This window comes from Urocampus carinirostris, chromosome 16 (genome assembly GCF_059441175.1).
Source record: "Urocampus carinirostris isolate Australia breed hairy pipefish chromosome 16, RoL_Ucar_1.0, whole genome shotgun sequence".
NCBI classification, from domain to species: Eukaryota; Metazoa; Chordata; class Actinopteri; order Syngnathiformes; family Syngnathidae; genus Urocampus; species Urocampus carinirostris.
The window spans coordinates 32498860-32526631 of record NC_142364.1 but is presented as its reverse complement, the minus strand read 5'-3'; the positions used below and the strand labels follow the sequence as shown (position 1 = coordinate 32526631).

At 38.1% G+C, this 27772-nt stretch overlaps 2 protein-coding genes and 1 pseudogene across 4 annotated transcripts in view; all 3 read right to left on the bottom strand.

Moving 5' to 3' along the window:
- The window catches only part of pip5kl1 (phosphatidylinositol-4-phosphate 5-kinase-like 1), a 32033-nt gene extending 18032 nt beyond the window's left edge, over positions 1 to 14001 (bottom strand). The window contains exons 1-6 of one of the 3 annotated variants that reach the window (XM_088355965.1): positions 13756 to 14001; positions 13528 to 13611; positions 8693 to 8893; positions 2392 to 2442; positions 2168 to 2322; positions 865 to 989 (exon numbers count right to left, since the gene is read on the bottom strand). In XM_088355965.1, coding sequence (XP_088212091.1) covers positions 865 to 989; positions 2168 to 2322; positions 2392 to 2442; positions 8693 to 8893 — 532 coding nt within the window. In that variant the 5' untranslated portion in view covers positions 13528 to 13611; positions 13756 to 14001. Of the gene's footprint in view, positions 1 to 864; positions 990 to 2167; positions 2323 to 2391; positions 2443 to 8692; positions 8894 to 9857; positions 9994 to 13527 lie in introns of those variants that run through there. The other 2 variants (XM_088355964.1, XM_088355966.1) reach the window with 2 other exon arrangements.
- Positions 14002 to 19504: 5503 nt separating this feature from the next.
- On the bottom strand, positions 19505 to 25823 carry dpm2 (dolichyl-phosphate mannosyltransferase subunit 2, regulatory). Its single transcript, XM_088319947.1, has 4 exons — positions 25765 to 25823; positions 23502 to 23591; positions 22894 to 22996; positions 19505 to 22798 (listed from the first exon to the last, which is right to left on the bottom strand). Exons 1-4 carry the CDS (start codon positions 25765 to 25767, stop codon positions 22743 to 22745), a joined length of 252 nt encoding a protein of 83 aa, XP_088176073.1. The 5' UTR covers positions 25768 to 25823; the 3' UTR covers positions 19505 to 22742.
- A 534-nt stretch (positions 25824 to 26357) lies between these two features.
- Positions 26358 to 26472, bottom strand: LOC148351094 (U2 spliceosomal RNA; annotated as a pseudogene).
- Between the last annotated feature and the right edge of the window lie 1300 nt (positions 26473 to 27772).

Sequence of the window (27772 nt, the reverse complement as noted above, 5' to 3'; positions counted from 1 at the left end):
GTCAGCCTCGTTCATGAATTCCAACAGGTCGTCGTCGGGAAGGTTCGCGAACCTGTTAGCCACAACGCAGCCGTATGTGACTGGCAGCATCTCCACGTTTCGTCTATCCTGGCGACAATAGAAGTCCCAACAGGCACTCAGATCTCCGCTAAACTTCAAAGAAAAGCGGTGACAGATATCCTCCTAAAATAGCTAAAACTAAAAAAGCCCCACTCCAACTTCCAAAATATTCAGCTTTGATATTAATGAGACTTTTGGGTTCATTAAGAACATGGTTGTTGTTCAATAATAAAATTAATCCTCAAAAATACAACTTGCCTAATAATTCTGCACTCCCTTTAATGGCGACAGTGTGATGGTCTGGGGCTGCTTTGCTGCCTGAGGACCACGACAACTTGATTTGGTTGACAGAAGATTAAATTCTGGTGTTTACAAGAAGACCCTGAAGGAGAACGTATGGCCATCAGTTCTTGCCCTATCCCTCAAGGGCAGGCCAATGGTATAAAGGACACCAGAAAGTCCACCACTGATTGGCTCAAAAAAAACAAAAACAAAAGTTCTGGAGTGGCCGAGTCAAAGCCCGGATTTAGATCCAATTGAGATGCTTTGGTGTGACTTCAAACAGGGTGTTCACACTAGAAAACCCTCCAATATGGCAGACTTCAGTTTTGCAAAGAAGATTTGGCCAAAATTCATAACCGCCGAATGGTATCGTGAGGCACACAAAGATTCCAATCAATACTCCCAAAATATGATAATGTAAGACCAAAGTAAAATAGATTTTTAAAAAATGCAGCAATAGCAGGACGAGAAATCGGGACCAAGGGTGCCTTCAAGTGTGTGTATTTGTGTAAGTATGCATACCTAGGAACTTCACAAGAAGAGAATGTGGGTATTTCTGAAAATGTACCACGTAGTTTTTCAGGTTGTCTAGCAGGAATCGGATTTCCCGCTTGTTCTGGGTCTTCAGAAAGAAACGTTTATCATTCCTGAAATAAAAACCCACAAAAGAGGAGCTTAGCCATATCACCCTTTTCAAGTTTCTACATTTGTTGGTAAAAACAGTAAAACACCATCCCATTGGGGACGAAGCTAGTTATTTAAAAATCAAACAAAGAGCTGCTTAAAATTGCACATCATATGTCAGAATGCATAGTGAAACTTTTCAGGTTTGTAAACTTCTTTCCGAAGGAGTATTTTTCAGTCTAGTTTTTAGACACAAAGAAACCAGACTGGGCAGCACGGCGGCGCAGTGGTTAGCGCGTGTGCGGCACAGCTCTAAGGTCTTGGGAACCTCCTATGTGGGTTCAAATCCAGCTACCGGACTTCCTGTGCGGAGTTTGTATGTTCTCCCCGTGCTTGCGTGGGTTTCCTCCGGGCACTCCGGTTTCCTCCCACATGCCAAAGACATGCATTTCAGGTGGATTGGCCGGCCCAAAATTGTCTCTAGATGTGAATGAGCGAGCGAGTTGTCTGTCCCTGTGTGCCCTGCAATTGGCTGGCAACCAGTTCAGGGTGTCCCCTGCCCACTGCCCGATGAATGCTGGGATGGGCTCCAACACCCCCGCGACCCTAATGAGGATAAGCGGTGCAGCTAATGAGATGAGAAACCAGACTCAGTTATTGAAAGACTTCATTGATACCATATTTGTGTCCTTTTTATATTCACCAAAACTATGTTTGCAATCTGTCCAGCATTCTTAATTAGCATGACAATAAAACGCATGGCCAAACAGCAACAAATTTACATCATGAATGACGGTATAAGTTGACTTGACTATAGAATAATATGTTGCAATTATACAGTCAACAGAGTTTATAAAACGACAATAGATATAGACAAAGCCCGTGGGAATGCTATAAAACCCATTAATTTGTAACATGATTGACAGTTAAAGTGTCAGTTGTTTCTCTGGGGATAATGTTAGCCTAGTCTGTAGCAGCCTGGCTGTAAAGAATTAATCATAGTAACTGAGCTGAGGTAAATTTAACTTGCTTTCATATTATGGATTTGAGACTAATTTCGGCTAAGATAATTAACATATACCGTCCTAATTCCTTATCTTGGCATCTTTACCCTAAATCTGTTTCTTTATTATTATTTGACGGATGATTGAACAGTCCAATGATGAAAAGAGCTTGTGAGTAAGAATTTTGGGTGACTTACGTGAGGAAGAAGTCAGCCTTGCTTTTGGAGTTGCTGATGAACTTAAGATAGCACTTGTCAGAACAGAGGGACTGCTGGTACTCTAGTTCGGTTATGCCTAAAGTTCCTCGTAGATTTGCAAACACTGGGCCGGCAAACGTCTCCATTGTAAAACCCTACATGAACACATTCAAGTTGGCGAGTTGAAGTCATTAATGTGAGTGAGAGAATCAACAGCCACCTACCTCATGAGTCTTAGTGTACTCTGCAATGAAATCATCTTCAACCAATTGGGTCTAAAACGGGATAAACAAAGTGTTTAAAAAAGTGCTTTGATCTTAAGGCAACAAAGAAGTACACAAGAGCTTAAAAGATGATCTTGATCATTGTTATGGTGTTTTTTGTTTGTGACTTTTTCAAGAAAAAGAAAGAACTGAATATTTGCACAAAAAAATGAAATGAAATGAGGCAGGGATCGGAAACTATGGCTTACGGGCCATGTCAAATCAATTCATGTTTATTTAAACACAAAGAGCCTCAAAGGGCTGCGCAGACAACACATTATTGCAAACCACAGACTTATTACACCATCCCCTGATCGAAAACCATGAGGGCAAGGAAAAACTCAAAAACCTCAACATGAGGAAAAAGAAAAAAAATTAAGAAGGGACCACACATGAGGTAATCCCCCTTCCAGGATGAACAGGCTGTAATGGATGTTGAAATAACAAATAATACACAGATATTGTCAACATAAAATATAGGTTATTCATATGCTATAGAATAGATGTGTGTTTTAAGCTGATCTGAAAGACATCAAACTGGTGTTCTTTATCTAGAGTAAATGTGTTGTTAAAAAGAGAAGCTCGCCGTTTCCTTCGATACTGCAATGAAAACGAAAAAAAGCCACTATCGCAGTTTGAATCCCAGCCTTATCTATAGAAGATGTAGGACCAAAAACAATTTTTTGGGGGGTGCGCCCTATAGTGCGGAAAATATGGTAATTTAAAAAAACAAACAAAAAAAACAAACAAAAATAAATAAATAAAAAAAACGTTTTTTTTTGTTTTGTTTTTGGGTTTTTTTGTTTTGTTTTTGTTTTTTTTGTTTTTTGGAAGGTGCGCCGCTACTTTTCACTTATCGCGGGTGGTTTTGGTCCCCATTAACCGCGATAACCGAGGTCTTACTGTAACTCCATGGAGGAAATTATTTTTGGGTGGCACAATGTTAAACGAAAATATCACACTTAAAAATTCTGTAAAGTATAAGCCTTAAATCAAGGATCTCGAACTTGCGGGCAGAGGGCCATTTGTGGCCTTGAGGCTATTAGTTTTGGGCCCCTTGACATAATGAAAGCTTAGTGTTAGAGCGACCCGCGCAAGTTCGAAATTGACGCTGTATCTTTGATAACTATTGAGGCAGTACTCAAAATGTACTCACTAATACAGTGTTTTTCTACCTTTTTAGAGCTAAGGCACATTTTTTTCGCTGGAAAAAAAATCCCACGGAACACCACTAGTCAGTGCCGTTGCATCCCCGGTGAAAGGATATCCGAATGAAAGATGGCTTATGCTAGACTGCACAGGCATTCAAATTGGATAATTTCCAACGACACAGTACGGCAATTCCCGTAATTACCGAACACTGCACTAATGTTTGAGATCAATGGTTAGCTACTTCCTGGTTAGACTCACGCAGTGAGCACATATTACAGACTCAAAGTTTCACCAAATTATCTAACTCAATCATTTTTTCGCAAACTTATCACAACATATCTTATTCAAATTGAAATGCAGAACGAGTGGCTGGCAGAGTGTGCAAGGTGATAGTCAATGGTGTTTAACTGAAGCTCAGACAACATTGGATGCATTTTAAATGTATGAGGTGGTGAGTTTCTGGCTTTGAAAACCCTATGCGGCTCAAACTCACACAGACCCTAGTTCCAGTGCCCCCAGAGTAAATTGAGTTTGAGACCCCTGCCTTAGATGATGAGTGTCTGCTCTGTAGGAAAAACAAATGTTGGCTGTTTGATGTGAGTTGATGCCTAATTATTTGCAGCTGTATTACACAAATAAATTGTTAAGAATACATGCCCTGTGATTTCTGGATTTTTCTTTTTAGTTTATCTTTCTCACAGTGGACATGCACCTAGGATGAACATTTCAGACCCCTCCATGATTTCTAAGTGGGAGAAATAGCAAATTAGCAGGGTGTTCAAATACTTATTTTCTTCACTGCGTATGGGGTTTCAGCTAACACATGGCAAAGAATCGCTCTGAGAAACGCAAACCCATTAACTTTTTCTTTTTGAACATTGCCTATCTCGATTTGTATTTCAATTCATTTTTTTAATCTCTCAAACATCATTACTTTTATGCATTTATGGATACTTTGTTTTTAATCAAACCATTTCTTGACTTTGTTGAGTTCTACCATCATTCCTGCCTGCAATTCTCGTAAATTGGTACCTGAGGCTAATATTCTTTTGTCGTCAGAAAATAACGTGTATTTTTATTTCAATTATACATAACACAAGTCATCTATGTACAATAAAATAAAGTCCTAACACAGACCCCTGCGGGACTCCACATCTGATGCTCATAAGACCTGAATTGATGTCACCAATCTGTATGGATGGAGATCTACTGTATTTAAACGATGAGTTAACCCAGTAATAAGCAACTTCCTTGTGTTCCATAGTGGTGTCACTTTTTTGGAGTAGTATATTGTGATTTATTGTGTCAAGTGCTTTCCTTAAGTATACGAATATACAGTGGAACCTCTTCGGTTCTCGACCATAATCCGTTCCAGAGCCCTGTTCGAAAACCGATTTGTTCGATCACGGAAATCATTTTTCCCATTAAAAATAATGTAAATCGTTTTGATCAGTTCCAACAACCTGAATGTTTACCATGAATGTTTAACGTAAACATAAAGCTAAACCAGGCTAATCGTACGTTCGCTTTATCGTAATCTTCCGTACGAAAGATTACGCTAACATGAACGTGTAAAAATAAAAAAATCAGGTCGTTTACAAGTCATTTAGCACCCTGGTCTCCACAAGTGGTGAGTGGTTCATTGAAAAGGGGCCTCGTTCCAACACCCTGAAAGTTGGGCTCCGTTCCAACACCCACATGAAGCTAACCCAGGCTAGTCGTACGTTCGCGTTATCGTAATCTTATGAATAGGATTTCTTACCTTTGTGGTGGTCAGCAGAAGGCGCTCGCACACCTCCTTGATATTTTGCTATTATTTATTTCTTAAATGCAATAGTTGTACGCACTACTTTTCTTTTTTCACCTGTAGGAACTTTGCTGCTTGCACTGACTTAAACACCCGTACGCCGCTCAGCATCGCACCCTAGCGTACGCACTCACGCATTAACGGCGTTCGAACTCCGATTTTTTGACCTAACAGCGAAGCAAGACTTTCTCCAAATTTTTGGTCGGAATCCGATTTGTAAGAACTGAGAGGCATTCAAAAAACGGAGTTCCACTGTACCAACAAAAATAACTTGTTGTCTAATTTATGTGTTATACCTTCTACAAGATGACTTAATGGCAGACATTGTTCTAATTGTTTTTACATCAAAACCTATTTTAAAAAAATCATGGATAATGCCAAATTGTCTTTGACGCATTATATTGTTGTTATAAAATAGGGAGAATGATGTGAAAAAAAAAAAACAAATAAAGAGCAAAACAAAAACTCACAAATTGTCAAATACAGTGTAACCTCGGTTTACATTATTTTTAATGGGAAAAATTATTTCGGTGATCAAACAAATCGGTTTTCGAAAAGGGTTCTGGAACGGATTATGGTCGAGAACCGAGGTTCCACTGTACTGTATATATTGTGATTCAAACTATGTGATAATTTTTAAATGAATTAACTGATGACTGTAAAATAATGATAATTTGTTCAAATGAATAACCAGTTCAGGGTGTCCCCTGCCCACGATGTTCAAATGATTGATAGAAAAAAACGTCCAAATCTATTTTGGGGACTGGTCCCTCATAAGCCTTTGGCTTCAACCTGTCATGTGTTTTTTTCTTTTCAGGGGATTTGTTCACTTTGTGATATGATGTCTGTTGCAACAATATTAAAAAGAAAAATAAACAAAATACAATACAATGTTTTTCTCTGAAACCATCCTATCATTTATATTGTTTAGTCTTGTGTCCACTTTATGGGCTTGTGGTATGCATTGTTTTTGTTAGACTCTCAACTACTCAACAGAAAAAAACAGCCATGAAACTTTCTGCAGCATCAGCAGGCTGTGCTCCACTAGGATTACCTGCGACGTGGAAGCACACAACAGTGTGTCGAGTCTGACTTTTGGTTCAGTATTGTTAGTATGGAAACTGCCTTGAATTTAAGGGACTGAGTTCCAAATTCTGACAAAATTCATTTGTACAAAGTCAATCCAGTGCAAAATATTAAAAAGGGGCATATTTGAAGGGTATTTTTTTCTTTTTTAGGGGGGAAATATTTTACCTTTTTGTTTTTTGCATAGTATGGAATTGAATAAAACGCACCATTTTACTTCATTTTTTGCCAAACCATTATGAGGTTATTCGGTACCCGTAGCAGCAAGATGGCAGACAATTATGCTCCCTGTATGTGCGGCACATATTATGTAAAATAAATGTAGAATTATTAACCTACAGTTAGTGGCTCTGGAGGTAGAGCGCTCGTCTTGGGATCAAGAGATCGCAGTTCGAATCCCGGCTCCTCCTTGTTACATGTCGAAGTGTCCTTGGGTAAGACACTGAACCCCTAATACCCCCAATATGCAGGTTAGTGCCTTACATGGCTGCACGGCCGCTATTGGGAAATGTGAAGCACACTGTAAAGCACTTTGGGAAGTCTTGACTTGAAAAGCACTATATAAATGCAGATCATTTCATTTCATTTATTAGTAGTACTGTAGTTTCCTTACTGTAGGGCGCACTGGATGATATAGCACAAAATGTAATCTTTTGTCATATTAATTTCCATACATGAGGCACACCGGACTCCAAGGCGCATGAAATTGAGACTCTAGTAAGAGCTACCACGTCTTTTCCTGTATATCTGTTTGGCTCTTTTTACACTTGCCGCATATGAAAGTGCAATCATAGACCAGTCAATGAGTATCGTTGATCAAAATCGCAAAACATTGTATGCAATGGGAATTGAACCCAGATCACACCCGTGTGGGCGCAGAGACAACCAGTGCTGGTGTTGACATACAAAAAAGCATTCGAGCTTATGTCATTCTCTCACCTTTTTACGGAGCAAGAAACACTGATTTGCATGGTTCATTCTGAATGTACCTGCTTGCTTTAAACTAAGAGAGGCCCGGGTGCCAGGTACAGCACGTGATAAAATTTTTGTTGGCCCACGACCAGTAATGTTGACCGCGTTAAAAAATAAATTTGTAAACTGTTTTTTTTAAAAACCACCCTTTCACCAGATGTCAGTAGCGGGCAGTACGGCGGCGCAGTGGTTAGCACGTATGCGGCACAGTTCTGAGGTCATGAGATCGCACTTCCTGTGTGGAGTTTGCATGTTCTCCTCCCACATTCCAAAAACATGCATCTCAGGTTAATTGGCCGGTCCAAATTGTCCATAAGTGTGAATGAGCGTGGGAATTGTCTGTCCCTGTGTGCTCTCAACTGGCTGGCAACCAGTTCCCACTACCAGAAAACAGCTGGGATGGGCTCCAGCACCCCCGCAACCCTACTGACGATAAGCGGTGCAGACAATGGATGGATGGATGTCAGTAGCTCTTTAGCTACCTTGTGCGTGAATTTCTGTGAGAATTTAAGGCCACCCCATTCCAGACATGGCGACTGTAAATAAAAACAAGTAAAGTTGACTGTAAAGGGCTGCCGCTTCCAGGACAGGTGGAAATTGGAGTATTTTTACACCAAAATCCGAAACAACTAGGTCTGCCTAATTTTTCAAGAGATGGTTGCTGTTTTCAAAAAATATAATATTAAGAAGCAATGCCAATCGAAACATGCTGACTACAAAAGATAACTGGAAACGAACGCAGTGAAAAGGTAAAACAACTGGAAGCTGTTTTTACGACACAGCAGTGCTTTTTCACGAGTTCTGCGAGTCAAATTAAAATGCTACAAAGGCGAGCTACGAGGGTGAATTTATTAAAGACTGTTCAAAAATGCCAGGCTTAATAGTTGGCCCTCACACATTTTCAGCTTACCAAATGTGGCCTGCTTTCTAAAAGGTTTGGACACCGCTGGGTCTTTTTCACCTGTGGGTCAATCACCTCTTTGTTTAACACGTATACTTATGTAAATGAGCTTGTATAGTATTTTGTTGAAGTACTTTGTTTTCTGATTGTGCCGTTGGCTACATTATTTACGCATAGGTGAAGAAGTGGAGATTGTTTAACCTATCAGAATGCACTATGCAAATCATTGCTCAGTTGTACCATATTGTCAGAAAATACTTGTTAACTATTTTACATATTTTATATTTTGAACATTTAGCGGGTCAGGTTAAAAAGCATGACGGCATGTGATGGCCAATACTCACTGTAGGTGGTTGGTCAATGGTAGTCTGTATAGATGAAAACAATCCCTCCTTGATCATGCAGGTCAGTTTGTAGAACTCGTGTTGCTGATCGATCTCGAATAAGCCGAAAAGCTCCCAGCGCCGTCTCAGACCTCCCCATCTTTTTCTTTTCACCGTGCCCGAGTGCTTTCCAAAGCTCTGAGGGGCAACCGACCTCTGCATCTGATTTATAAAAAACACAAATATGGACTATGAAAACATAGCACTGCAAGACTTTTTGGGTTTTCAGATTTGCTCAAAGGTGAATAAATCCAAGAGGGAACAATGCTTAAGAGAATAACAACCAGCTGAATGTTAGTTAAGTCTTTAATAAAACAACTACAGCAACCATCACAAAAGAGCAAAATCCCAGGGTAAGCGTAATAAATGCTGCCGTTTAACAGACTGAGCCCTTTTTCTTTCCTCCGTTTTAGCTATTATTACCATGTTTCACCATAAAGAAGCGCAGGTATAAGAGGATATTGTGTCATGAAATAATTTCAATAAAAATGGAAAAAGATATTTAAACAGTATAAATCTATAGAAGCATTAATTAACATGCAGTTTGGCTCAAAAAATGGATATAGTCATAAAATCAATAAAGCCTTAGACTGCAGACTTAAGCTGCCATTTGAAAGTTTATTAGAGTTTAGGCATTACCTTTTAATATGACTATCATATGAAACACATTTATCTTCATTTCTCCATAAAAAGGCAGGACAGGACAGACAGAAGTTTCTTGAACCTTAAAAGCGGTCAAAAAATGCAAAACAATTTCGAAAAACGGGTGATTTTCAAATGGTAGGGGGAATATGCATCTGTCCCAGTTTTTTCCTTGTATAAAAATTTGTAAAAAACAGAAATTTACCAAATTCCGTGTTCCTTAGCTTGCCACTACAGCTTTGATTGACCAAAAATAATTCTATTTTCCCAATTACCATCATCAATGACACCAGGTTTCATGAAAATCAAAATGGGCTAGGTGTAATCCATTTAGTGATTTGACATGGAATGACCCTCAAGAAATGAAATGAAATGATCTGCATTTATATAGCGCTTTTCAAGTCAATGACTTCCCAAAGCGCTTTACAGTGTGCTTCACATTTCCCAATAGCGGCCTTTAATTGCAGCCATGTAAGACGCTAACCTGCTTATTGGGGGTATTAGGGCTTCAGTGTTTTACCCAAGGACACTTCGACATGTAACACGGACAAGCCGGGATTTGAACTGGGATCCCAAGACGAGCGCTCTACCTCCTGAGCTACTGCCGCCCCCAGACAGAAAACTTTGTTTCAAAAGATCCTCAGATGAAAATCTGAAAATAAATAAAAATTGCTAATAACGTAATTGATAATAACGTAATTACTAAAACATCCACTCAACCCGAGTAATCTGAAGTCAAAAATACTCAAAAATGGCTAGGTTATCACCATTTCCAAATAAGGTCCAAATAATATAAACTGACATACATGAGCGAAATCATCAAAAGTTTGTTCTTTTTTTTTCCTTTTTATACATCTTTTTCATTTTGTTAGTGTATTTTTGCTTTTTGTCTTTGTTTTTCTCTTCATGGTTCCCCCTTTTTAATCATAGTTATTCTGTGCATTATGTTACATAATATTTGGTCATGTAGAGCAGTGTTTTTCAACCAGTGTGCCGGGGGCACATTAGTGTGCCATAGGACCTTGTCTAGTGTCACCACAGGAAATTGCCCAATTTTATTATTCTATTCTTGTTTTATTAGTATTTAAATAAAACATAGCTTTTTGCCATTAATCATCCAACTGTAACATTCATCCACACCGGTAAGTGGCAGCCTTTACTTTCTCTCTCTTTAAAAAGTATTTCTCTGAACATGAGACACAACAGGTACAAATATCCATTGACCAACAGAAAATAATGAAAGAAATGTAAGTTAAAATTATAATTTAAATATCTTGATAATCTCCCCCAAAAGATTGAAAAAAGTTAGAATGTATTCAATCACGTTTTGTATTACTAGAAAATCATTTTTACTCATTTTCAGTTTGTTTTCTAAAAAAAGTCAAGTCAAGTCATGTTTATATGTACAGCCATTAATCACAAAGTCTCAAAAGGCTGAACAGACCACAGATTATTGCAAACCACAGACTATTTTTACAACATCCCCTGATCTAAAATCTACATGAGAGCAAGAAAAACTCAAAAACCTCAACATGAGGAAACAGAATAAAATATAGCTAAACTTAACTAACAGATAAAACATATAATAAAATCCCAAATCACAGCAAAATTATTAACCAGAATGAATAAATTGGTTTACCTCCTGACCCACGGTGACCACAAATGATGATAAAAATGTTAATGGTAACTGTACAGTACTTTATTTACACAGCCCTTTACAATCAGTCCTCAAAGTGCTTATACTTTATACTGTCATTTTTGGCAACATGATCATTTAAGTAAAAAAAAAATCAACAACATGAAACTGGTACTGGCATTTCATCTTTAAACATTTTCTACAGACGGTGTGCCTCAAATTTTTTTCATGAAAATAAGTTTGCCTTGTGTCAAAAAAGGTTGAAAAACACTGATGTAGGGGTTTAAAAATCAAAAATAACCTGAAGAGCTGTTTGGGACCCATAAGACGGCTCTTTTTAGTGAGTGGAATAAATAAAAAAATTAAATAAAATCGTCGGAATTCCAATCTCTTGAAGTTAACGTCAGTCAAGGAAATCACCGAGGTGTTGAGTCAAGTCAAGTCAGATTTATTTGTATAACCCTCAAAGACAAAATGTCTTAAAAAACTGCACAGGCCACAACTACACCATCCCCTGATCTGAAGTTTTGGTATTTGTTCAAAACATTTCAAATTCGATGACATACAACTTAGTTTTTTGGTAACTGAAATAGTTACTTTTCCTAGTAACAGTGTCCGAAACAACGTCTGCATGGACGCCCGGGGCGTGCATCTTCGGGCGTACAACTTACAAAACGTCTCCGCCCGGGTGGCCGACATCTTTTTCAAGTAAAAAAAAAAATAATCTTTCGTTTTTTTTTCCACTCCAAAATCAAACCTTTGCTTTATTCAGATTTTGAAATCTTTATTCATTTTGGAAATTTCGGTTTGTTTGGCAATTTGCATACTCGGCAGACAATCAGAAGCCTGCATCGAATAACTTTGCGCTTCCGGACTCTCGAGCGTTATAAAGTCGTGCATTTGCATATCATTTTCCAAAGTAGACGCACAGAGACCACAAGAAAAACTGAGAAGTGGTTAGGAATCAGCCCCAGAAGAAAGATTCAAAAGAAGCTAACAAAATCTATGACGCTAAAAATGTAAACGTACATTAAAAGCATTGTGGACAGAGGAGCTTGTAGCAGATACAGGTACATACTGATGGCAGATGTAAAACAGCGATGTCATAAACATGCAATGAATGTTATAAGTAGACTTATAATAAACTTAATTTTCAAGTGCTGTTCTGTTATAAATTCTAGTTATCAATCCTTAATACTTTGCAACAATGTTTTTTTTTTGCGATTAGTCGTCTTATTGCGTTTCAAGTTGTGAAAAATGGGTCAGGCAACTTTATGGCTGGGCAGGCAACTTTTCAGAGTTGTCTGCCCTTGTGTCCCGTAACTTTTTGTCATGAGTTTCAGACACTGCTAGTAACTAGTTAGGTTTATATATAGAATAATTCAGTGAATAACTCAGTTACTTTTCTGAAGAAGTAATGAGTAAATATAACTAATTACTTTTTTAAAGTACCATGCTCAACACCGGTCACTAAAGAAAAGTGACGTTGCATATTATCAAGAGTTCAGAATATTCTTCCAGTGTGTAGAACAAATATTAATACAATGGTTTGAAATGCAAACGTTAAACTTGATCAAGAGGGTGTTATAACAAGTAGGCGAATCTTTATCTGACGGAATCATATGCAGAACACACGTTGCTTAGTCACACCAACTGCACGGCGATACTATTAGAATAGGTAGCAAGAAGTTCAATTCACAATTCTTAAGCTTTAAGGTCACTCATTCAAAAAGTTAGCTTGGCTATAAAGAACCACAGTAGACTGCCGGTGTTATGCCGAGAAATGCACCCCTGCCGAAATTTGCATCCCGTAGCGTCACTATAACCACTCTGACCTCGTTTTGTCTCACTTTTATTTCACTTTGGGGGAATTTAATTGCGAACATATAACAAACCCCACTTCGTCTTGCATTTGTTGGGAATGTAATACAACTCAAACCATTCCGTCTTGTATTTTTTCTGAATCTAATCGAACGGTAATGCACACCGTATATAAATCACTTTTGAGCAGGTAACGTGTTTATTTTGCCTTCTCCTACTCAAATTGCTCGTATTGAAACTGTTATGCACTCTACCATAAAGCATATTATGCTGATATGAACTATCAAAACATCAACAGATTAACAGGAGACGAACGTGTTTGATTTATTCTCATCGTCAAACGAGACGTAACACGTCAATAATTGTATTTCCCAACGGTTATTCTATTTATGTCTTTAGATATCTACCTTAAAGCGACATCTGATGCTTTTTTTGTGTTTAAGTGTGTGCTTTGGTTCCTTCAGAAAAAAATATTTGCATAGTTCATCCCTTCAAATAAACATTACTTTTCTCGCTTATTTCTACGCTACGGGATGCAAATTTCGGCACCCCCAGTAGGTATGCTGTAGTTGAAAATACGACTTTTGACATCATAATATCACTCAAATTAGGATACGTTTGCATACATTGTTGACTTTACATCCCAACTGTGACATGCATTTGATAAATGATAAACTTTGAATAAAAACAAACTTACCCCGCTTGTGTGTTAAACGATGTACAGAACGTGTCACTCTCACATGACAGTTATCAGCGTCAAAGTGAGAAACGGGTGTTCTTCCTGAGGCGACACACAAGAGACATCCAAAAAGCTCGGACGGAGTTAGTTACGCTTTGGGGGTTAGCTCAGATTTAAACTGGTGTCGCACTTAACGCTGTTGGGAGGAAGGACAATAATGCATAGGAAGAACTCTACAGTACGCACATATTGTTGAATTCTCTCATTCCATAATTGAACCGCTGCAAGCAATCAGAAACTTTAATTTAAGCCTCGTGCTGCGACAGAAGTCAAATTCGCTTTAGATCCCTTGAGTTTTCCGAATGACGGTCACGCGCTCTTAATTCTTTTGGTAATAGAGATGAGAAATGAAAGAGATGAGAAATGAACACTCATCCCGGTGCATGTCAACTTTAATACGACACAGCCAAACGTAGATCAGAGCGTGCTTTGTGACCTAATTAATGACGTACGAGCATCATGTAGCCGTTTAGCACGTGACTTATTCAACTCCATACCTGTCAACCTGTACGTTTTTGCCGTACAAAGTACATATATTATGCAATTTAAGACGTGTACGACGTACAAGAAAATATGTACGGAAAGACACAAATTTGTCATTTATGGGAAACATCCGGTATAGACGAAACGGCAAATCAATCAAGTCAAACGAGTTCGAGTTGTGTAGTGAAAGGAAGTCCTGGGAAAGGATAAAAAGAGATACAATGAAAAAGAAAAAGGAAAAAGGGGGAAAAGGAGTACCTGACCTCCAGCTTTTCCTGGGAAGCAAATATGTCTCTCTCCACTTCCAAAACGCTGTGGGCCCACCCAACAACCCGAAAAGTCAAGCAATGACCCGGTTTTGGATGGGCTCATATTTGCGGAAGCTAAAGCTTGTACCAAACAATCGTTTGATTCCAGTTTCATTTAACTTGCCACCAACACATCTGTTTATTAGGGATTTTTTAAAGAAGTTTGATTTGGAAAAACAAGAATGTCACAATTTACAAAACCACAGGGCCCTTATTGCTATTGTGCAAGAGCGAGCAACAGTAAGCCCTGTGCGGGGGCTTGCGTTTGGCGAACCTACAACGGTTTGGAGAAACGTGAATCATCCTGCCCTCCCAAACAGACTAAGAGACTTGTCATGGATGGTGGCTCATGAAGTTCTCCCAGTCAGAGCCGTAAGGCACCACCGAGGTATGTCGTCGACTTCGACGTGCCCTCGACCTGGCTGTGGCGCCCAGGAATCGGTGAGGCACCTTTTTTGTGAGTGCAGCGCTGCCGAGGTCTTGTGGACAATGGCCGACCAACTAGGAAAGTTCCCGGACTTGCCAGCAGGGGAGGTCCCTGATGCACAGTACGTGCTTTACGGGGTGAGTCGGTCGATGAGGTCTCAGAACGACTTTGCCAGGGACTGGCTCACTCTCGCAGCCATCAAGGACGCCATCTGGACCTCCAGAAACCTGTTGGTATGGAGGTGCAGGCAGATCCCCCCCGTGGCTGTGCTACAAATGGCTGCGGATACCATACAATCTGCGAGCGGCGGGGCTAGGACGCAGCCATAAAGAAGACTCGTCTGCACCCACCCAGAGGTGGGAACCGGAACTACACTGTGGGAGTCCCGGCAGCAACGGGAGATATACTGTGGAAGTCCCGGCAGCAACGGCCTGAGAGGACCCACTGTGGGAGTCCCGACAGCAACGGAAGCTACACTGTGGGAGTCCCGGCAGCAACGGCCTGGAGAAGACCCACACAGAGGACTGTAAGAGTGCTGCTTGGGAGAGTGGGATGGCAGAGCTACGCCCTTGCACAATAGTATTGCCTTTTACACGCTGGTTAACTACTGTTAAAAGAAAATAACTCTGAAATTGTTTAATTGATGTTGGTTTTGTTTTTGCTGCTGTTGGTGTCGGTGGATTTTTTCAGACCAAGGACAATCAACTTTGGCCTGGACGGATCTATTGACACTAACAAAGATGTTATATAATGAAATTGTGAATATGCTTGATTGCTATTGAGATTTTCGAGAAAGGTTGTTCAAACCTCACATTGTGTTTGTTGTTAAAATCGTCATATTGGAATATAATATTGTGAATATGCTTGATTGCTGTTGTGTTGGTCATAATTGTTTTCTGTTGTTGGTGATCTATTGACACTAACAAAGATGTCATATAATGAAATTGTGAATATGTTTGATTGCTAATAGGATTTTCGAGAAGGGTTGTTCAAATCCTCACTATGTGTTTGCTGGTAATAACATCATATTGGAACATAATATTATGAATGTGCTTGATTGCTGTTGTGATTGTCATGATTGTTTTATTTTAATATTAGTGTCAATAAATTTGTTCAAACCCGTCTCTTTTTAGAGAACCGGCTTTATCAGCTCAACTCATTAAAGAGAGCCGGCTCTCAAACGGCTCACTTACTTTGATGCATTATATTACAAATTATTATGTTGTATATAGAAGTTAAGAAAAAAAAGGAAGTATGAAAGGAGAAAACGAAAAAAGACAGGTTTGTGGTTATCCCTTTAATCAGTATATTACCAACAGTAATTTAATTCAGAAAATGAATTAATAATTTGAATAAGAAAATGTATTATTCTGCTCAATTATATTTGCATGTATTTTTTCTTTCTACAGTGTACATCCAAGCTACTTAATTTTTTGAACTATTTTATAATATACCTCATTCATGTCGAGCAACTCAGTACCTCACAACAAAATGTTAATTAACAATATGTATAACGAAACAAATGTACAATCTAACATGTTAAACTACATAAGTAAACACATTTGAAAAAAATATTTTGTGCAAGATTATTTTGTATTTTGTAAGGGAAAATAAGAGTTTGTAAGGGTATGGAGCCGTGGAGGTTGACAGGCATGCAACTGGATAGCAGTGATGGGAATTCCAGCACTTTAGGCTCTAAAAACAGCTGTTCAGATTTTTTTTAATTAAAAATAGATATTAACAATAATAGTGAAAAAGTATACATTAAATTAATATGTATTATGCTACTATATAACAATGACCTTCAGTGTTTCAATCTGGAGTTAACCTTTACCTTATTTAAACTTTCACGTTTATGATGACAAGCATAATGGCCCAGCGTTGCAGGGCTTGGTGATGTCGGGCGGTCTCTTCAGTGAGGTTGTTGGGCCCGTGGTTTGTTGAAAAAGCACCAGAGAGCCAATAAGGAGTGCCAAAAAGCAATATGTCCGCATGCAGCTCCAGAGTCGCTTGTACACAAAAGCAGATGTTTATCGACGTTTGTTGGTATTTATTGCGGGTGCCTTGATATGAAACCTAGCTCAAGACACTGTCAGGGGCAAAGTACTTCACAAAAATCTCTTCAGCCGCTTCGGAGCCTGTAAGCCACATACGAACACAAAAACGCACATAATTTGGCTTTATATAATAGTCAATTGTTTGTTTGTTTGTACATGATTCAAATTGAATCGTTTCTTCCGGCGCCGTCACGAATGGCAGCCACTCCAGCAGCTCCCGTGTTGTTTTCGATTGTTCTCGATTGTTCTCAGCTCAGGGATGCTGCTGGAAATGTGAATTTCCCTTCGGGGATGAACAAAGTATCTATCTATCTATCTAAACCCAGATGAGCAACTTTAAGGTCAAGCAATACAGAATACCTGAAAAACACCCAACAAAATGTAAGATACAAATATTTACTTTTCAACGCAACAACCAATTCAGTATGTAATACAAGAATATACTTAGAGCTTTTTTTTACACCTCATACATTGTATGTGAAACATAGGATCCCTGAAAAATACAAGAAATATAAATGAAAATATTTACAGATCTAGGAAAATGAATTGTAAAATACAATATCCAAAATAAATTTGATCTTTTTAGACACTGTCAAATAAGTCAAACAACACAGAATACCTGGAGAGGCAAAACAACAACATATAGGACTGTCTCGGAAAATTAGAATATTGTGATAAAGTTCTTTATTTTCTGTAATGCAATTAAAAAAACAAAAATGTCATACATTCTGGATTCATTACACATCAACTGAACTATTTCAAGCCTTTTATTATTTGAATATTGCTGATTTTGGCTTACAGCTGAAAAAACTCAAAAATCCTATCCCAAAATATTAGAATACTTCCTCAGACCAAGTAAAAAAATAATTTTATAACAGCAAAACTAAATCAAACATTTGAAAATGTCCATTGATGCACTCAGTACTTGGTTGGGAATCCTTTTGCACGGATTACTGCATCAATCCGGCGTGGCATGGAGGCAATCAGCCTGTGGCATTGCTGAGGTGTTATTGATGCCCAGGATGCTTCGATAGCGGCCTTCAGCTCATTTGCATTTGTAGGTCTGGTGTCTTTCATCTTCTTCTTAACTATACCCCACAAATTCTCGATGGGGTTCAGGTCAGGGGAATTAGCAGGCCAATCAAGGACAGTGATGCCATGGTCAGTGCACCAGTTACTGGTGGTTTTGGCACTGTGGGCAGGTGCCAGATCATGCTGGAAAATGAAATCCTCATCTCCATAGAGCTTTTCAGCAGATGGAAGCATGTAGTGCTCTAAAATCTCTTGGTACACAGTTGCATTTACTCTGGACTTGATGAAACACAGTGGACCAACACCAGCAGCTGACATGGCTCCCCAAACCATTGCTGACTGTGGGAACTTCACACTGGATTTCAAGAAACTTGGATTTTGCTCCTCTCCAGCCTTTCTCCAGACTCTGGCGCCTTGACTTCCAAATGAAATGCAAAACTTGCTTTCGTCTGAAAAGAGGACTTTGGACCACTCTGCAACTGTCCAGTGCTTCTTCTCCATAGCCCAAGTCAGACGCTTCTTCCGTTGTCTTGAGTTCAGAAGTGGCTTGACCATGGGAATACGGCTATTGTAGCCCATTTCCCGGACACGTCTGTGAACTGTGGCTTTTGATACCTGGACTCCAGCTTCAGCCCACTGTCCCCCAAATTCTGGAAGCGGCTCTTCTTCACAATTTTGTTAAGGCTGCGGTCATCTCTCTTGGTTGTGCAGCGTTTCCGGCCACATTTTTCCCTTCCAACAGACTTTTTGTGGATATGCTTTGAAACTGCACCCTGTGAACAGCCTGCTCTTTGAGAAATTTCTTTTTGTGTCTTACCCTCCTGATGGAGGGTATCAATGATGGTCCTCTGGACAGCAGTCAGATCAGCAGTCTTCCTCGTACTTGTGATTTAGTTTACTGAACCAAGCTGAGTGTTTTTAAGGCTCAGGAAACCCTCGCAAGGTGTTTCGAGTTAATTAGATGATTCAGGTGATTAGTTGAATAGCCTACTTGTATACTTTTTCATGATATTCTAATATTTTGAGATAGGATTTTTGAGTTTTCTTAAGCTGTAAGCCAAATTCAGCAATATTAAAATAATAAAAGGCTTGAAATAGTTCAGTTGATGTGTAATGAATCCAGAATGTATGACATTTTTGTTTTTTTAATTGCATTACAGAAAATAAAGAACTTTATCACAATATTCTAATTTTCTGAGACAGTCCTGTATATTTAAGATATTGAAAATAATAATTATTATTTAGAATTTCAATGTATTGAAACACAGAACTTATGAAAACCAAGCAAAAAAATAATAATTAAAATGTGTATGTAAAAAGGAGAAGATCCGCTATCGCTCCGCTACTGATTTACATTTCACTCTGCTTTGGAACCATCAATATCCTGAAAGGTGGTGTATGCAACTTCAGAATGTTTTACTTGCCGAGGCCTTCTTCTGGCTGAAATAATTGCAGCTCCTTTTGATGCGTGTGCAAGAATGTACAGTTCTAAGACGTGATTGAATAAACAGTTCCTTTTTTTTTTATCTTCTTGGGCGGTTTGGGTTGGTATATGGACTTTTTGAAATAGTAATTTCCTTTCAACATTTCCATCGTACAATAATACAAAACCACAACCATGCATGTGATTTCACTCTGTCCAAGTCACATTATGTTTTAATCACAAAGTCTCAAAAGCTGCACAGACCACCATTACAACATATGCTGATCTGAAACCTACATAAGGGCAAGGACTAAAAAAAAAAAAAAAAGCCTAGCACGAGAAAATAACCCCCTTCCAAGATGATGGCTGCAATGGATGTTGTAAGGGCAACAGACAAGAGTATACATAAACAGCAGTGTATGAAACTCATAACAAAAAGTTACCGGACACCAGTGCAGACAACTCTGAAAAGTTGCCTGCCCCATTTTTCACAACTTGAAATGCATTAAGCACAAAAAATACATTGTTCCAAAGTATTAAGGATTGTAATCAAAATATACAACAGAACAACACTTTAACATTAAGCTTACTATGAATCTATTGATAACATTCATTGCATGTATGACATCTCTGTCTTCCATCTGCCATCAGTATGTACCTGTATTTACTCATCTTCATTCATGCAATGTTTGCGTTGCGTCGTCTGCTACAAGCCACGTGAACTCCTCTTTCCACGATGCTTTTAATGTTTTGTAGTGTCATAAATGTTGTTAGCTTCTTTTGAATCTTTCTTATGAGGCTGAGGTTTTGGCTTAATTCCTAACCACTTTTTCCATTTTTCTTGTGTTCTCTGTGCGTCTACTTTGCAAAATTGTATGCAAATACACAACCTTATAACGCTCGGGAAAGTCCGGAAGCACGAAGTTATTCGATGCAGGCTTCCGATTGGCTGCCAAGTATGCAAATTGCCAAACGAACCAAAAATTCCGAAATTTCCAAACCCAACGAAGGTTTTGAAATTGGAATAAAGCCAACGTTTGATTTGAAAAAAAAAAAAGATTTTTTTTTTCCTTTCTGGAAAAAGTTGTCGGCCACCAGGGCAGAGACGTTTTGTAAGTTGTACGCCCGACGTAAAAGATGCACACCCTGGACGTCTAGGCAGCCGTTATTTCAGACACTGATCAACAGTAAACAAAAGAATACCTGCCAACATTACCGCTTTAAGCGTAAGAATACCGCTTTTGTCCCTTAAAAATGCCTACCATTTAAAAAAGATCTGTTTCTCAAATTTCAATTAAAAAAATCTCAACTTTATACTAGTATTTTAATCTAAGGCTTTTTCGCCTTGAAGGCAGACTTACAACTTTGTGCGTGAATAAACCGCTTTAACGATCACATTAAATTTGTATTTTGCAAAAAGTTTCAATTCAGGTTTTTAACAAGCACATGTTGTCTTTATAAATATTCTGTAGGCGGTTTGTGCGTAAAAATAGAGTGTGTGACAACATCTACCACTTTTTGTTGTCAAAAGATTGGCATGTATGTATCCCGCATCCTTTGGGTTCAACTGTTGAGATGTTGTAAACAATATGGTGCAAGGTTATTCAAGGTTGGCATGGATGCGGTGCTGTGTTGGGAACAGTGATAGAGGGACTGTGCCCTGGGGTTTCGGCAATCCTCCTTCCTCGTGGTGCTCGCTCCGTCTTGGGCATTTGCATTCCTTGTGGATGTGAGCAGGGCAGGGTGTTGCCTCAGTATCCTCTCAGGTGTTTCATTCTTGGAACACTTAGCAACCCTCTGCATCCGAACGGAGAGGCAACTGTTGTTGAATTGAAATATCACTGTCTATATTTGGTCACGATCAATGTTTGGACTAAAACCTTACAAAGTAACATGTTCCCAAAACACAACGGATTTTCTCGGTAACGAGTACTGTAATGTTTAATTCATAACATTTTATAACTCTACTGTCGATACTACTTGGTGTGTTACTATGTTATTTTGTGAATGCAGATCTAAATGCAAAAGGTTAGATTTAGATTGCAAATTTAGATTAGATAAATTTAGATTAGCTTTAGATACCAGTAGATTAAATAGATTAGATAGCTTTGATTTTGATATTTAGATTTAATTTAGATTTGTTAGATTTAGATTACATTTCTAAACATTGAATAGATTACATTTGGAAAATTTGATTTGATATATTTAGATTAGATTTAAATAGATCAGATTAGATTGAAGGATTGGGCAGCACGGCGGCGCAGTGGTTAGCGTGTGTGTGGCACAGTTCTAAGGTCGTGGGAACCTAAGTGGGTCCAAATCCAGCTCCCGGCCTTACTGTGCGGAGTTTGTATGTTCTCCCCGTGCTTGCGTGGGTTTCCTCCAGGCACTCCGGTTTCCTCCCACGTTCCAAAAACATGCATTTAAGGTGAATTGGCCGGTCCAAATTGTCCCTAGGTGTGATTGAGCGAGTGAGTTGTCTTGTCCCCGTGTGCCCTGCGATTGGCTGGCAACCAGTCCGGGGTGTCCCCTGCCCACTGCCCGATGATTGCTGGGATGGGCTCCAGCATCCCCGCGACCCTACTGAGGATAAGCGGTGCAGCTGATGAGATGAGATTGAAGGATTTTACTTAGAAATTTAGATTAGATTTGGATTTAATAGATTTGGATTAGATTTAGATTAGACTATATTCAATAGATACAATTAGAAAATGGAATATTTAGAAATCTAGATTAGAGTCAGATACCACATTTAGACAATATTGAGTTTAGATTAGACAGATGGATTAAATTTAGAAAGTTGAATTTGATTCAAATTTAATAGATTGAAATGAGATTGAGATTAGTTTGACATAAAATAAAGGTTAGTTTAAGATTAGATTAAAATAGATTAAACAAATGAGATTAAGAAATTTAAATAAAATTCAGATTTGCTATATTTAGATTAGATTTAGGTTAGACTCTATTGTATGATTTTGTGTTAAGAGCCATGGTATCAATGAAGTAAGTTTGTGTGTTTAGAATGATTTGCACAAGACGATAATTGAAGAAAATATGGTTATTGAAGACACATTTCAACTTAAATTTTTTTTAAATAAAGGTCACCTTTTCGTCCGCAAGGCAAAAAGTAACCCTTTAGACACACAGTAATTTACCAGTGCATTTTTAAAATTTAACCAAATAGGTTAACAAAACAAATGCACATCATAGTTAAAAGAAACACTAATATTGTTTCAAGGGTAATAACAAGCTGCAATATCCTCAATTTTCAAAACAACTGTTCACGGGATCCATAAATCAGATCATTTTTTAAATTTTACCTTATGAATATGTATTTACAAAAATACCTATTGGTGGGTCAGCTGTGAGAACCAACTGGTAGTGAATAAAAGGAATGATTCGAAAGATCAGATTTACACAATGAACAGCATCCTCACTTAAGATCATTTAAGTTTTTGGGATTTCTGATTCTTCCAAAGAACAATAACGGTGAATACCCCTGTGGAAAAAAAAACATGGCATTATTTATCTAATGGAAATGCAAAGAATGATTTCATACAATTAAAAAAAAGGAATTATGCATGTGAGTCTTACCTATACAAAGAAGTAGTACTACAGCTGCAATACCAGGGAGAATCACTGAGTACTCCCGTGGCAGAAAAAACTTGTGCAATACATGATCAGTGTCCATGAAAGGCTAGAAAACCAGAAAATACCAAACATTTCAGTTGAATGGACAAGACTAATAAGTTAACAAAAAATACATGCTAAAAGTGGTAAAAAAACCTTCAATAATAAACAACAAACAATACTGTTTTGACCAATAAGCAAAAATATGTTAACTATCATAAACATGATTTTTAAATGGGGTTCAGGTCAGGGGAATTAGCAGGCCAATCAAGGACTTGAAAGTAGATTTTTTCTTCAGGGGGTGCGTGGCAGAAAAAAAATTGAGAAGCACTGCATTAACTTAAATTATTTACCAAATTACAGCTGCACTATTTTAAAATTAAAGATGCAGTATTATTACCAGGTTGAAGACTTTGCAGTCTGAAAAAATATATTTTACAACAAAATACGCTTTGATAGTCATTCTATTGAACTAGTTCAGCCATTTAGCAAATAAAAGAAGCATTGAAATAATTTGATACTTCACAAGACAACATTAACATAAAAAAGTATATTAAAGCATCCATACCTACCAGGACAATGACCCATGTAGAATAATAAGCAAAAAGCATAATGCTGAAGACAATAAGACTCATTCCAGCTGCTTGATCTACTCTGGTAGCCTGGAAGCAAATTCACAAAATAAACTGAATTAATTTCCATCAAAAGAAAAAGATTGTGAAACTAAGGCCAACGGGTCACAGGCTTTTGAACCAGGACCTTCAAACAAAACTAGTCAAAATCATGACAATGGTAAATGGATCACGACTACTAAAAAAAAAAATCCAACTTTGTCCCCATTGTTCTTTTGTGTGTCTACAACATATATACTACAACAAAAATACTAAAGTATGACAACAAAACTAAATATCAAACTTAATGCTTAAAAATAAGGACCTCATATATAATTTTGCTTTTATTCCGAAAAGAAAAAAAAATACTAGAAAAATACTATAAATATACTATTATGGTAATACTAAAATACAAAATAATACTACAGAAATATTACCCCGGAAATCTTACAAAAATACAACTACAGTAGATTACAAAAATAATAAAGAAATGTGACAAAAAATACTTGAAAATAAATTACTACTTTGGAAATACTCTACAAAAATACTACAAAGACACCACTACAGTAATACTATAATACAAAAACACTACTAGAGAAATATTACGAAAGAAATACTACATAAATACAACTACAGTAATACAATAAAAAAGCGACCATGGAAAAAAAAACATAAAAATTCAACTACAGTAATACTAAATAATACTACAAAATACTTAAGATATGCAAAAAAATATACAATTGAAAACAAAACAAAAATACGATCATTAGGAATTGTCTTTATTGTCATTGATAATAATGTGAGAAACATTGTATGCAACAAGGTACGACATGGCACTTACTATATAGAGACTTTGAAGAGAAAAGTTAAAAAACTATGAGGATGAATGGGCTAAAAGAAAAACTAAACCATAGTGCTTAGAAAAACTGGTTATGAAAATAATAATAATACAATAGGGAATGGTACATTGTAAAAATAGAGCAATGAAAATAAATGCATGAGATATACATCTCACACACACACACACACACACACACACACACACACACACACACACACACACACACACACACACACACACACCATTTGTCAACACCATAAAGAGAAATTGTCTTCAGTTTTTTTAGTTTGTTTATGGTTGTAACTTTGCAAATACTACAGCAGAAATATTTAAAAAATACAAAAGAACTACGACAAAAAAAATCTGACAGCAAAAATAAGAAAACATACTAAAAAGAAATACAACTTCAAAACTAAATATCAAGTGTCGGGCGGCATTAACTCAGGAGGTAGAGTGCTTGTCTTCGGATCAAGAGATTGCAAGAGATTTACGGTTAGGGTTATATGTCGAAGTGTCCTTGGGCAACACACTGAATTCCTAATGCCCCCAATAAGCAGGTAGGCGCCTTGCATGGCTGCTATTGGTGTGTGAGTGTGTGTGTGAATGGGTAAGTGTGAAGCACATTGTAAAGCGCTTTGGGAGGTCATTGACTTGAAAAGCACCATATAAAGACCATTTACCATTTAAAACTGGGACCCAATAGCCTTTAGTTTTTCTGTATTTACGATAGTCTTAAAAGCAATGTGATGAGACTTATCTATTTCTAAAAAAATATACAATGCAGATGTCTTCTTGTATATTTATAGAAGAAAAAAATGAATAGGTCTCCAGAATTAGCCTCGTGGCCATTTTTATTAGAAATCTATGCGGCCCGCCACTCTAATGCAATTAATTCACGAGTCCTACAGTGCCAAGTACTACCATCACAACCAACTATTCATTTCGAAAAAAAGTAGTGCAGTGGTTAGTACATTCGCCTAACATGCAAAAGGTTACCAATTCGAGACCAAATAGAACATATCTTTGCCGGGAGAAAGATGAGCACCACGAGGCTGTCTTTGCCCAATACACACCACAGGCAATAGTGCCCTAACGACGCGAGTAGTTAAGTGATCAACCCAGGAATATTACATTTTATGCGTAGAAAGGAACATAATTTGTAACTATTAATAATTGAGGTATCATAAAGGAGTGCAACATTTGGAAAAACCAATCGAAGACGACTTAACTTCTCGAATAAACTGTGATGATTTCCATCCCACTTATCAGTATTAAACTAATGTTAAGACATGAAAACAATTTAGTACAACTGGCTTTCTCCACAAAAATCGCAGAAATACGATTCATAGCTCAAAGTTATATTCGTTCGTCGGAAATTCTCACCATTTTTTGTGACGAGAAGTTACTTTAAAAGTCGTAGATTTACACTTCCTGGTTGTCTTGCTTGGAATTACAAAACAACCCGCTGAGACGCAGTTGCGAATATTTACTGCCCCTTGCTGGTCAATATGAAAAATGCCTATAAAAATGCCTAGCTACTTTTAAATAAAATAAGCTAACCGAAAACAGAAGATGCTCAAAATGCATCTTCATTGAATAACCTCTCTTATTCACATTTAGAGTATGGCATTTCAGATCAAAAGACTGCAGATGGTACAAAATGATGCAGCAAGGTTTTTAACCCTGGGCGTAACCAGAGCTTAAGTACCCTGAAATTCAACCCAATAGTGTTTTGTAATGTTTAATGACTGTACTCCCAAATCCTTCAATTGTGGACTCGCAAATCTACTAATTGGGGACTGAGCAATTCGGAAAAACGCTGGACTGTGTCATGTAAGATCAAACATTTGGTCCGGGAACTCTGTTTGACCCTCACAAACAGTTCATAATACGCTACAAAGCCTAGGAGCCGGGACACTTACTCTCGGCCAAAAGGCCAAGCTAAGGTCCTAGTCCTAAAGCCATGCTGCGATCATTGCGAATGCACCGTTCCCGGAGGTACTGCAATACCGGGCCGATGCGTGGAGTGGACAGAGCAAGCTCATATTCCATCTCCGAAATATATTCGTCATTGCATTCCTTACAAGATGTGATTTTAAGGTTCTGTTGGTATTACACAAAATACCCATCCATCCATCCATCCATTATCTGCACCGCTTATCCTTAGTAGGGTCGCGGGGGTGCTGGAGCCCATCCCAGCCATCTCCGGGCAGTGGGCAGGGGACACCCTGAATTGGTTGATTATACAAAATAATGCATTTTCCCCTTCACATCTTTCAAATTTAACCCCCCACCCCTATATGTTCCAGCTCAGAGCCTTTGCCTGGAAAACTGGTCTCTTAGTGATAATAATTAATAATAATTTCCTTGTATTGTCATTCTGTGTAACAATGTACACAGAACGAAATGTCGATTGCACCTGACCCGTTGTAGCGAGCCGATGCAGCCGCAGCCAACAGAGGGCGCCGCCGACCACTTTTTAAGTCTTAGGAATGACTCGGCCGGGGCGCGAACCACCGACCTCCCAGTCTCAAAGCGGGCGCCTTACCATCTAGGCTACTGAGCTAAGAACCAAGAAGGTTCGAGAGCATTCTCCATTCACACCCGGTGCTGTGGAATGCTCATGTGCGGCCCCTTCTCGAGGTTTTCCCCTTGCCTTCGTGTAGGTTAAATATCAGGGGATGGTGTAATAATAGTCTGTACAAGCCCATTGAGGATTCTTGTGATTAAGGGCTATACAAATTACTTGAGTAGATGCAGCCTGTTTGCTGTAGCTACCTGATGGCCAAAAACAGCAGGCCTCAAATGTATAGATATTGTTTTGTGTGTTAACTAATAGTTTTTTTTCGTCATATATTTACAGGTTCACACATAACAAATGTGGTGGTATTCAGGGTGCTGCCAAAATGGTACTATTGTCAGATTTACTTAATTTGACTTATTTGTTGAAGAAAATACGTTCATGTGTCTTCAAATGTTTAGAAATCAAATTAAGTTTATCGTTATCGAGGGCTTTATGTTGGTTCAGAGATATAACAACATTTTAAAATCTGTTTTGCTTTTTGGCAGGGTATATTAGATATCGTTCTCCTTTTCATGCAATTTGTAGTCAGTTTGAAAACTTGTGTAGCTTTTGTCTTTTTAATAAAGGGCCAGAGTTTATTTTGTATTCATGCACAGATAATTCAGCGTCTCAACAAAAAACTACAATCGAAAATGTCCATCGGTTATTTCCCCCCCATTGTCATGTCATGCTCATATAGTAATATTTAATTCACACAGAAAATAAATAACGATAATCGATTATCAAGGAGCAATGTGAAAAGCGTCTCTTTTTGTTGGCAATACAGAAGTCAAATGAAATATATTTTTGTTAGAAGATTACGTTTGT

Excerpts from the sequence above, each read along its gene's own strand:
- dpm2 (XM_088319947.1), bottom strand. Across the intron at positions 22,997-23,501 it reads CTACATGGGTCATTGTCCTG|CCTTTCATGGACACTGATCA; the intron begins GTAGGTATGGAT and ends CTGGTTTTCTAG. Across the intron at positions 22,799-22,893 it reads AGTACTACTTCTTTGTATAG|GGGTATTCACCGTTATTGTT; the intron begins GTAAGACTCACA and ends TTTTTTCCACAG.